This window comes from Aotus nancymaae, unplaced genomic scaffold (assembly GCF_030222135.1).
Source record: "Aotus nancymaae isolate 86718 unplaced genomic scaffold, 86718_ANA_hifiasm-v0.15.2.pri h1tg000032l_0, whole genome shotgun sequence".
In the NCBI taxonomy this organism is placed as follows: Eukaryota; Metazoa; Chordata; class Mammalia; order Primates; family Aotidae; genus Aotus; species Aotus nancymaae.
This window is the reverse complement of record NW_026988445.1, coordinates 18,916,353-18,928,852: the sequence shown is the minus strand read 5'-3', so window position 1 is coordinate 18,928,852 and position 12,500 is coordinate 18,916,353. Positions and strand designations below refer to the sequence as shown.

The following is a 12,500-nucleotide window of genomic DNA, read 5'->3' as shown; positions in this document are numbered from 1 at the left end:
AAATGATCTTTCCAGCTCTCTTTTGTACTCTCCTGAATGAACCCTATATTCCAACAATTCCGTGTGCCATTTCCAAAAACTACAGCATTGCCTTTTTCTGTCTCCCTGTGCCTCCTTACAGAATGGAATGCCTTCCTCTTCTGCCCTCTATAAAACTCACACTTCCTTCTGCACCTCCCACTCCATCCGGGCACCAGAACTGAGCCCTTAGACCAGACCACCATGGCATTAACTGTGAAGCCACTTACAAGCACACTGGCCTTTGGAATCTCAACACTTCCTGCTCCAATATTAGATGAGTCTATAAGCAACATCTTCTCATTGCCTTTTGCCTAACCTCAGCTATTTCTCTGCATTCTAATACACTTAGACTGTACCTTTCCCATTACAGTTAAATCCTGCCTTATCTTCCTTGTTACAATCTCATTTTCTTAAATTGAAAGCAGCTTGAGGATAGAACTTGTGCCTAATTAATTTTTTAATACTGTACAGCAACTGGCATTTTAATATGCTCAAGTGTTGGTTGAATGAATGAGGAAATTAATAATGAATACTCTTAGAGGAAGAACGAATATGAAGGAGATGAATTATTATAAGCTTTTTCTTTCATGTTAAGTCAGCTGCTAATTACAGAAAATCAACTCACCTCTATCCTCCTAAAAAAGTATTAGGATCCTGGACAGTTAAGAAACGGAGACTGTTGGCCAGATGCAGTGGCTTAGGCCTATAATCTCAGGACTTTGGGAGGCAGGTGGAGGAAGATTGCTTGAGCCCAGGAGTTCAAGACCAATTTGGGCAATACAGTGAGACCCAATCCCTACAAAAGAATTTAAAAATTGGCTGGGCGTCATGGCACTCGCCTATAGTCCCAACTATTTGGGTAGCTGAGGTAGGAGTACGACATGAGCCCAGGATGTTAAAGCTGTCGTGAGCCGTAATAGCACCACTGCACTCCAGCCTGGGCAACAGAGCAAGACCCTGTCTCAAAAAACAGAAGAAGAAGAAATGAAGATTGTTTTAAAAATAATTATAGCAAAACAGTTATTTGAATATTGATCTATCACTGGCATTTGATACAGTTGATCATTCTTCCCTGAAATACTTTATTCACTGGTCTCCACACTCCTGATTTTCCCCTTTACTTCTAGCTATTCCTGGGTCCTCTCCATCTCCCTGACCTCTGAAGACTGGAGACTACCCAGGACTCAGTCCTTGGACCTCTGTCTAGTTTTAAATAAGTTAGACTGGCTCCCTAGATAATCTCAGCCAATCTCAGGGCTTTACATACTTTCTCATGCTGATGACTCTCACAGTCACATTTCCAACCTGGTTCCCCTTCATCTAATTTCTAAACTGCTGCCAGTATAGTCCTGTTAATGTATAAATCAGACCACAGCTCTCCTCTGTTCAAAACCCTCTTGTGTCATAGTAAAAGTCAAAGACTCTGTAGGGCCCCCAAGACTGTATGGTGTGAGGGATCCCTGCTTCTCCCTGATGTCCTGCTGTTCTGCCCACCTTCACTTTACTCCCAGCACACTGACCTCCTGTTTGAGAAATCCTGCAATTTCTGTTCCCTCTAACAAGCATGTTCTTTCCCAGATGACACACTTTCTCACCTGCTTAGCTTCTGCTGAAAATCCATCTTTTCTGCAAGACTTTGCTTAGACATACAGTCTTTGACTGTTTACCTCAATATTTCCATCCTCCCTTGCAACTTTAGTGTTTATGCTGAGCACTTACTGCTCTCCAAGATACTACATATTTTATTATTTATTTTGCTTAATGTTTGTCTCACTCACCAAAATACAAGATTCTTAAGGGAAGAATTTGTGTCTCCTAGGCACTCAACATGATCAATAAGTAACTGTTGTATAAATGAATGAGCTAGCATACTAAATACAAGACAGACTTCTATAAAGAAAAAACAGATGTGGTAAGCTAAAACAAAACTTCACACTGCTCATACACTGAAACAAAATCTATCTATCTTTCATGGGTCAAGCCTTTTCATGGACACATAGAATACTCAGTTTTAATGGGAAAACTACTTACATTTCATTGTATGTAAAGTCTAGCTCTAAATTTCTATCATGTTAGTATTTTAACAGTCAAGGTACATAATAAAGCAAACTAAGGCAGAAATCTTCCATAATATTCTACATTAATATATTAGTAGGAATGTAACATATTTAATACAACTGGATGCAATATTTGCAGAAAACCTGAAACAAAATAAACCACGTAAAATCACATTAAGCCAAATCTTCAGAAGTAATAATTCAAACATCTTATATGCCATCAAGATACTTTCTGAAATGGCATGTGATTTGTTATTTTTCCAATAGCTTAAAAAATGCACAAACTAGTAATGAACGCTGGTAGTGAAACAGTTACAAGAGCAATTAAATACTTTATGCCTCCACCTTGACCCTACTTATCAACCCAAGTTAGAAGCAGGCCTGCCAAGCGTACAGATCTCAGCGCGCCTACAGGGAACAAGGCTCAGAACTGTTTCCTTATACAGCAGGCTGCTGGGAATCACCCAAGTTAGCCAAATTAAAAGGACCCTCACCTCCAACCAAGAGGAACAAATACCTGATTCAGTGACACCTGATTTTGCAGAATGAATAAAAATCATAATGTTATTAAGCTAAAAAGAGTTGTAGAAAATGTTTAGGTATCAATGAGTTCACACACACACAACATTAGGAAATATTTAAAGCATAAATATTTTAAATTTAAAACACTTTACAGTGTTTCTAAGTAAAATATTAAAATAAATATACTCAATAGCTTGCATTTAGATTTTGTCTTATGGTTTACTAAATTCTTTGACATATACGAGGAATTGGCAAATTACAGCCCATAGGCTAAATCAGCACAATGCCTCTTTTGTAAATAAAGTTTTATTGGAATACTGCCACATTCATTTATTTACATATTGTCAAGGATTTTTTGGCTACAATAGCAGAATTACATAGTTGCAAAAGAGACAATATGGACTGCAAAACAAAAAAGATTTACTATCTAGCCTTTTAAAGGAGAAATTTGCTGACCCCAGCCATACACTATCTCACTTAATCCTCACGTCACCATATTCAGAAAGCTAGTGGAGTCAGACAGCTCAAACCTACTACCTCAATGACACTATTTGCCCTCCAACGTAAAAGAAACAAATACTCCGAGATGTTCCTCTTCCTGGAGTTATATGCCAGAATACATCAGGCATACTCTCATCTGGCTCCTGCTATGACTCACCATACATTTATCAGCAGGTAGTTAATTTGATTTGGATATAGTCTGTAGCCGTGGAAGAATTTCCCCTATATCAACCCAGATAACACACAAGAAGGAATCCACTGTAGTTTTCAAACTTTGCTCTGTATTAGAATCATCTGGAGTATTCAAAGAAAAAATATTGCCTCATCACAAAGTAAGATAGATTAATGGATACATAAGGGTTAAATCTATGTTAAAGCAAATTAGTACAACATTAACGGTAGAATCTAGACAATGGGATTATAAGTGACATAATTTTTGTAAGTGAATAGTTTTAAGTGAATTTTTTTTTTTTTTGGAAGGCATCTTGCTCTGTTACCCAGGCTGGAGTGCAGTGGCATGATTTCAGCTCACTGCAATCTCCGCCTCCTCAGTTCAAGCAATTCTCCTGCCTCAGTCTTTGTAGTAGCTGGGATTACAGGCGCCCACCACCATGCCTGGCTAATTTTTGTATTTTTAGTAGAGATAGGGTTTCATCATGTTGGCCAGGCTGGTCTCGAACTTCTGACCTCAAGTGATCCACCCACCTTAGCCTCCAAAAATACTGGGATGACAGGTGCAAGTCACTGCACCCAGCCTTAAGTGAAAAAAAAAAAAAAAAGTGTGTCATTCTGTATCAACAGAACTAATCATTTAGCCTAGAGCTTCTCAAAGTATGGTTCTAGGGATCCCTGGGCTTCCCTAAGATGGTGACAGTGTGAATACAGAAGCAGATATGACCATTCATCTGTCTTCTCTCAAAGTCTGGCATTAAAGTGAGCTTCACAAGTGCAAAGAAATGCCACCATCTTCATTAAATTTGTTTTGGAAAATATGGAGGTGTTCCCATTACAAATGCTACGTTAAGATGTAATAGGTCTATTGTTATATTCATATTATTAGACATTTTTTAAATTTATTATTTTAAATTTCTAGTATATCAGTTGCTACAAACCAAAGCTCTTTGGGATCCTGAAAGCAAATATTTGAGAATGGCTAATCTAGGCAATATGTGGAGACAATAAAAGTGCAAGTTCTAGGATCAGAGGTCCCAGATTCCATTCTTAGCACTACCCTCCGACGGGCTGAATGACTTTCATCAAGTCAATTGATCATTGGGTTCTTTTCTTTTTTAACCTGTAAAATGGGGATATTTAGAGTGCCCACCTCAAAAGGTTGTAGTGACAAATAATTGAAGATAAATTCTAAGTAGTGCTCAGCATCTAGTATGCCCTAAATAAGTGTTAACAACGAATCATATTACTATTAGGTTGATGCACAAGTAATTGTGGTTTTTGCAATTATTAATACTATTATTTAGTTAAAAGCACTTAACATGAAGCAGTATTTGGAGAACATGAATTTTAAAAACTAAATTCACACTGCCTAGGGGGCAACTGTACAAATTTAAGTTTCAGGCTCCAAAATAAAACCATCACAGCTCTCCCAGGTCCCCCAGAAAACCTTCTGCCCATTAAAATTCCTTCATTGGGGTGCTTCTACTTTTCAGGAGCCCCGGATTACCTCAGCAGGTTTGGGGACAGTCACTAACATCTGGAGTTAAAATCATCAGCCTGACATGGTAAAGCTAGCCAATATTTTCTAATTTTGGAGGGAGTTAGAAACCAGAGGGAAAAAGGGGTCTAAAATAACTCACTAAACAAACTGTGATGCTAAAACTAGGCTGGGTTGTAAATGATAAACAATGTTGGTGAAACCCATGTCTAAGTAAATTATTTTAGTTTTTATTATTGCCGTTCTGACAATATATGATAGCACACTCATAAAGCAGATGATCCCCAGCTTATATTTTTCTCTGGGCAGATGTGTCTTCTAGCAGCAGATCGTACTACATTCCTCCTCAATAACCATCAATGACTCTCCCTTGCCTCTTAAATAGTCCACATATCTTAGCATGGCATCCATGGCACTCACTGCCTGACCACATGCTAAATGTGTTTCCTTCCCAAAAAACCTTTTCTCCACTTTTCAGTCTAGTTATGCCTAACTACTCATTGTTCCCTGAAAAAGCCATATGATTTTATGCCAGTATTACCTAAGTACCTTTAAGGGGTTACAAAACATTAAACAGATTTTCCCTACAGAACTTTTGTCAAATCTCCCAAGAAATGAATACAGTATCAGAAATCAAGACATTCAGGCTCAATGAAGTTATCTAACTTGGTCAAGGTCACACAGCTAGTAAATGATGACACTGATATTCAAATCCAGATCTGATGGACTTTAAAGTCAATGCTAGAGCCAGAAGTGGTGGCTCTTACATGTAATCCCAGCACTCTGGGAGGCTGAGGAGGAAGGATGATGGCTTGAGTCCAGGAGTTTAAGACCAGCCTGGGCTATATAGCAAGACCTTGTATTGCAAAAGAAAAAAAAAAAAAAAAAGCCAATGCTCTTTCCCTTAGCTGCACTATTCTGGTGAAGTTTAACACTTTAATGCTAGTGTGAGAAAGCAGGGTTTACAAATGACCTTCCTAAATGGGTAGATACTTTTCTCTGTCTCCTTTACCCTGCTTTGATATCATTGATAATGATTATAAAACTGATCAAATATGGATAGTTTGCGTAATTCAGATGTGACTAGCTAAACCTCTCACAACTACAAAAAATAAGACATGGCCTATTTTTTTTTTTTAATTTTAATTTTTGTCGTCCAGGGTCTCACTGTGTTCCCCAAGCTGGTCTCGAATTCCTGGGCTCAAGTGATCCTCCCACCTTGGCCTCCTAAAGTGTCAGGATTATAGATATAAGCCACCATGCCTGGTCAGCTACTTATTTTTTTAATATGCAAGCATGAAAATGATGGGGGAAGATGTGGTGACTCTTTCATGATTGCTATTGTTCTAAAAATCCAATCTTTTGCTAACCTTGTGTCAAAAGCAGATGTCGATCTCCATTACTATTGGGACACATGGACTGACTTTCCTGTGCCTCCTGAAACAGGAAGCAGCTACAGCATGAAGCGAGGTGTCCTGAGTAAAAGAACAGGAGAGAGTAGGAGACTTATGTCCTATAACTGATAATAGTGTAATTAACAGCTTCCCCAAATCACTCTGATGAACTATTTAAACATCTGATTTGGAGATTACATTTTCCATAATTTTCTCAGATAGTTCCTTTATTTACACAGTACTAATGAAAAAAGCTAAAACAAAATATTTATATTCCTTTTGCAGTTTGTCATAGGAAGAGCTCCAAATGGCATTTCATGGTATTTATATGCAACTATTGTAGATGTAGTTGTAGTTGTAAATAATACTGTAGATAGATGATAATTATTCCCAAAAGGCTAGCAACAATTGAAATAATAGATGCTTAACCATTGACATAAAAAGTATAAAAGTAAGTAGCTACCATAATTTGTGGCTCAGTTTCCCATGGAAAGTTTATTTCCTCTTAAAAAAATAAAATAGAACACAAGAAGCAATATCACAAAAAGAAAAAAGAAACCATAAATGATGCCACATAATGTTATTTCAATCCTGCACTTTTGCAGTTTGATAAATAAAACTCTTAAACAAAATTCTAATAATTCAAACCCTCCTTAGTCATTCTTATATTCCAGTATTTCATCTTCACAGCCCGCTGGGAACCTCCCTGCAAAATACTTCCATTGCTACCACTCTGGGCAGAGTCGGTGCCTCCTCTCGTATAGACAACCTTGACAGCCATCACTTGAGCGCACACAGTTCCTTCTTCACAGAAGCCAGTGCCATCACTCAGAGTGAACCGTCCACATGCACAGCAGAAGGAGGCCTGCTAGGCCTGCTCCACACATGCCTCTCCTCACCCCCTTTTCCTCACCCCTCCAATATGGAAGGCTTGTTTTTGCTTCCTCTTTCCTTTGCCTGAGTCTCTGCTTGACTAATTTGTGGCCCTTCCTTGGAGTGCCTTCCCTGGAGTACCCCGTGTGAAACAGCACCCCCATCCTCCACTGTACTACTCTCCTTCCCTCACCGTGCTTAAGTTTCTTGACAGCACTTACTAATCTATTTGTGAATGAGTGACTGCCATCTATCTTCCCCGTCAGACTAAGCTCTATGATGGTAAAAATGCTGTCATTGTTGTCTGGCTTGCCATGTGTCCCTGGGGCCCAGAAGTGACTGCCACAGGGTGGGCATTCCCAAAGTGTTAAATGAGTTCCAGCTCTCCACGATGTTTCTCTCTTCTGTAAATGCATACAACACTGGCGATTTTCACAGTAACTCAAAGTTGCCTTGTATTGTTCTCTGGGGGGTGCACATAGGTAGACCTATATAAAGTATTTTCTACTTATTTTGAATCCAGGGTGGAGTTACAAGGCCTAGTATTTATTTATAACAAATGATGCTTAAAGCTTGCTAACTTGGCACAACTTTCAATCTGTTGCTATCTGTTAGAAAAGGGACAAAGTTGTTTATATCATTCACAACATATCAGCTGCTATCTAGACGTAAACATTCCCTCACAAGATACAAGTAAACTTAAGAAGATCTACTAGAAAAGATAAAAGAAAATCTGTCGAGAGTAACATATTCTCTAGACAAATTTAAACGTTTGTTTAAAACAGTAATTTCCACTGAATTGGCTCCAAGTAGTCTTCTACTGGCTCTTTGGTACATGAGTACACTACAGAGTGAAAATAAAATTCAATATTGATTTTTAAAACCTTGTTTACATTATCACTAACTCACTACCACCATTAGCAAATATCCAATAAAGTCAAACAAAACATACTGCAATAGAGTATCTGTTATACTCAAAAGTCTAAACAAGAAGTTATAGCTTCATATATCAGAAGAAAATTTCAAATCTGCATTTATTCATTGAACAAATAAAATCAGACATTCAGGATAAAGGCCATGTGTGAGGTACCACGGTTTGCACATTTTAGACTCCAGTGGAACTTTTCATTTTATAGTAATTAAATAACTCTAATAATGGTCATATTGTAACAAATACTTGGCCAGGCTAGTGACTAGCTAATTAAGTGTTTTATAAGAGTGCAACAATTTAAAGCAAAGGGAATCTTGCCTGACAATTATAGACATTAAAATATTCCAGGAAGTTTGGCAATTTATTCTGAGAATTAAAAGTCTTCCAAAAACTAAGTAGCAGCATGTAATCACCTTTAAATTATGTAATATCTACTGTATACAAAGTAGTCTATACTCCACTATACACGTTTTTCTGGTGTCAATAGAAACTGTTCAGCCATAGTTATTATTCCAGGGTCATGCTATTTCTTTTTACCATTTAATAATATTAGGAGTACTTTAAACATTCATATTTTATAAAAGTTTAAGAAAGTTTACTATTTGCAATAATTGCTATGGATTGTTGATTGATCTATAAATCCTACGGATTGTTAGCCTAAGGATCAGTATAACCTAAGTGTTTGCTTGTGTTGATGATTTGGATACATTTGCAGAATGTTGGGTTCTGTGTTGACACAGAGTTGCTGCAATTGCCAAGAGGCAGGAGAAGGAATGAATTGTGCTGTTGATGTCCTTAAAATATCTGGTTCTGCAGAAAATTCCCAGCAGACACAGGCTTTCAGGACACCACTGGAAAGAGGGCTTATGCGACACATGGACAAGTCAGCCATCCCATGGCAGCACCTGGTCAGACATTCCTTTTATTGAAGGAAAAGTGTATTATTGAAAGCAAAGTATATTTTAGGAAATTGCACTCTGTTTTTACTGTAACACAGTTCAAAAGCAAGCAATGCTTGAGTCCTCCTGTGGCCTCTCAGAGTACTAAGAATACACCACTACCAGTACCACTACCAACAGATTTTGTTAGACTTTGCTCTCATTGCCTAAGCAGATGCAATCTAAATTATAGAGAGACTTGGGGGAAAGGAGGATCATGAAATAAAACCTAGAAGTATTCAATGCTTAGCTATAACATTCCAGTTATTTATAATTCCCAGTGAAAATGCTATATTAGTAATTTTCAAGTACATTTCTTCTTGTCACTCTTCTTTAGGGACAATGTTTTCACTTGAGCTAGCTCCTGTCCTAGCAGGTTGCACAGGATTGAAAGACCTCCAGCTCTTGCAGGCCAATGCCAGTTCTGGCTGCATCCTTTAACCTTTCATAGGATTTCATCTCATTTTGAGAATTGAAGCGATCTTCACTATTAAAGAACCAACATCAAACAGCAATTCTATAGGCTCTTTCATACAGCAAAGTTTAATAGAATTTGCATTTAAGTCATTTGTCAGTTCTTTATTGACATCTGGAAAATCCACCCTGATTTATAAACAAAGTCAATGACACTGGCCAGGTCTTCAGGATTTCAGGTACTTGTGCCAGGACAATGCACTTGTTATTAACCCAAAAGTGCGTTACAGTGCACACCAGTGCCACTTGTCTGCAGAAAAGAAGACATTGAACCAATAATAAAATCATATTTCACAGAACAAGACTTTTTTTTTTTTTTTTTTTTTTTTTTTTTTTTTTTTTGAGACAGAGTCTTGCTCTATCCCCCAGGATGGAGTGCAGTGTCCGCGATCTCGGCTCACTTCAACTTCCGCCTCCCAGGATCAAATGATTTTCATGCCCCAGCCTCCCGAGTAGCTGGGATTACAGGCGCCTGCCACCACGCCCAGCTAAATTTTGTATTTTTAGTAGAGATGGGGTTTCACCATGTTGGCCAGACTGGTCTCGAACTCCTGACGTCAGGTGATTCCCACCCCCCACCGCCTCGGCCTCCCAAAAAGTTGGGATTACAGACGTGAGCCACCTCGCCCTGCCCACAGAGAGAGATATTTGAATGAAAAAAGTCTCTGGAAAAAGTAAGGGACGTAAAGTCATATTTAGAATAGGCGAACAGCACCCTCAATACCGCACTTGTAAAGTTGACACCCCAGAGTGCATTCGGGAACTTCGATGAAGGCCACTGGGAGAGGACGGTTCCACATAATCTGCAGAAGGTCTCGGTTTGCAAAGTCCTACCCAGATGAATCACCTCTAGTATTGAAAGGCCAAACTGCCCCCTGAGGTTTCTAGGAGATCCAGGTATTTTACAAATGTTTCATCTACAAGCAAGTCTGGCCTGAGTTTTTTTAAAAAGCACTCAAAGACAAGTCAAGGTTAAGAGTGTCACCAGCCCCGAAGCAACTAACAAGGACTAGCTGGACCTCCAAGCCCTGAAGGCCCGGGCATGAGGTGCTGCTGGCGCCCTAAGGCTGACCCCGGCCTCTTTCCATCTGGTACTATGCCTGTCCTGCGGAGCCCTCTCTGGGCTGGCGGAGAGGTAGTCTTCCCCCACCTCCCCCGGCCCCACTTACTGTTGCTGGACTTGAGGTCCCGGTGCAGGATGGGCACGAAGGCTTCCTCGTGCAGGTAGAGCATGCCCCGCGCTATCTGCACGGCCCAGTTGACCAACACTTGCGGAGGGATGCGGCGCGCGCGGCGGGGACTCGGCGCGCGCGGGTCCGGGGCGGCGTTGGCGGCAGCCAGCGCGCGATTGAGCGCTCCACCGCGGGCGAACTCCAGCACCAGGCAGAGGTGCGGCTGCTGCAGGCATACGCCGCGCAGCTCGATGATGTTGGGGTGTCTCAGCATGGCGAAGAGCCGAGCCTCTCGCCGCACGCTCTCGGCCGCCGCCGCCGCGTCCTGCTCCGGGTCCCGGCGCGCCGCCTTCACCGCCACCTCCTGGCCCTGCCAGGTGGCGCGGTACACCTGCCCGAAGCCCCCCGCGCCGATGATCTCCTTCAGCTCCAGCCGCTCGAAGTCGACGTGCACCGGGGAGCCGGGCCGCGGGGGCGGCGGCGCGGGCGGGGGAGCGGGGCTGGCAGCTGGGCAGCAGGGAGCCACGTAGTTGGCGGGGAAGATGCCGAGGCGCCGCCGCACCTGGCCGGCCCACCAGCCCTCGTCGCCCGACACTGCAGCGTCCTGCGACAGCACCTCCACCAGCTGGCCGCGCCGCAGGCTCAGCTCGTCCTCGCCGCGCGCCTCGTAGTCATACAGCGCGGCCCACAGCCCCGCGCCCGCCGAGGCCGAACCTCCTGAGGAGGTGGACGACGAGGACGCGGAGCCGCCGGGGGCTCCCCGGGCCGAGGACACCGGGGTGTCGGCCGCTCCCTCGGCGCCGGGCAAAGCCATGAGGGGCAACTGTGCGGGGAGGGCGGAGCGGGAGGCTGGGCTCAGCCTCCCGGGCGGCCGCGGGCGCGCATCGTCCGGCAGGGTGGCCGTCGGCACCGGGAGAAGGCGAAGGAGAGGAATCACGATCGGTGACGCCGGCGATCAAGGGCTCGTTGCCCAAAGGGCCGGGCTTCGGCCCCCGTTCCGGCCCAGCCGCCTCTGCTGGCGCAGCGGTCCCCGCAGCCACGGGCGATATCCCACCATGGTCGTTCCCTGGGCCTGCGGCCCGCCCGCCGCGCGCTCCCTAGCCCGAGCCTGGGAAGCCCCACCCTACCCCCGCTCCAGGGCCGCCCCGCCCCCTCCGGGTTCATTACACACACCCCCGGGCCCGCCCCCTGGACCTGTCCCCAGGGCCTTCCCTCCCCTCCCCAGCCGCCCCGCCCTCTCCAGGTTCATTCCGCCCTCCGTGACCCGTCCCCAGCGCCCAGTCTGCCCCCGCTTTCTGGACCCGCCCTTCTGGGTTCGCTCCACCCTTCCCCCCAACCTCACCAGCCCGCCCCGCCCACGGCAGGTTCACTTCCCTTTTCTATGCCTGTCGCCAGAGCCTCGTCCCGCCCCTGGCGTCCGGACCCGTCCCCATCCACCTTGGGCCGGTCCCGCCCCCTGGGCCCGCCTTGCGGGTCACGCCCCGCCCCCGCAGCAGGTGCCCCGGAGCAATGGTGAGCCGCGCCCACGTGGCCTGGGAGGCGGGGTCGGCCGTCGTCCGCTATAAATTTTCGGGAAAGTTTAAATTAAGCTAAAGGTAAGGCTGAAGGAGTGGACGCTTCTCCAAGAGGCAGTGGGAGAGGGTGAAGAAGATCTGGGGCCTTACGGTGTGGCGGGGGAGAGAGAGAGAGTTACAATTCTAGGAGTGACTGGAAATCCCAGAACAGGCTGCAGGAGAAATTGTAGCGCGGTTCCAGACCTGGGCCAGTGCATGAGGCACATCACCAGGCTAAGTGCATTTGAGCCGGCGTGCATTCAGAACTGACTAGGTTACAGATCGCAGCGCAGAGTGACCTGTGGTCAGTATAGTCCCAGAAACTTCATGATGATTAATCCCCTGCTTGTCTTTACTGTCTACTCAAATGGAAAATGCCCCAGTCTCCCTGG

The 12,500-nt window shown here is 43.7% G+C and overlaps 1 protein-coding gene across 1 annotated transcript in view; it reads right to left on the bottom strand.

The window, feature by feature from the left end:
* MAP3K21 (mitogen-activated protein kinase kinase kinase 21) overlaps positions 1-11,669 on the bottom strand; it is a 56,813-nt gene extending 45,144 nt beyond the window's left edge. The window contains exon 1 of the mRNA XM_012459874.2: positions 10,553-11,669. Coding sequence (XP_012315297.2) covers positions 10,553-11,369 — 817 coding nt within the window. The 5' untranslated portion in view covers positions 11,370-11,669. The remainder of the gene's footprint in view (positions 1-10,552) is intronic.
* Between the last annotated feature and the right edge of the window lie 831 nt (positions 11,670-12,500).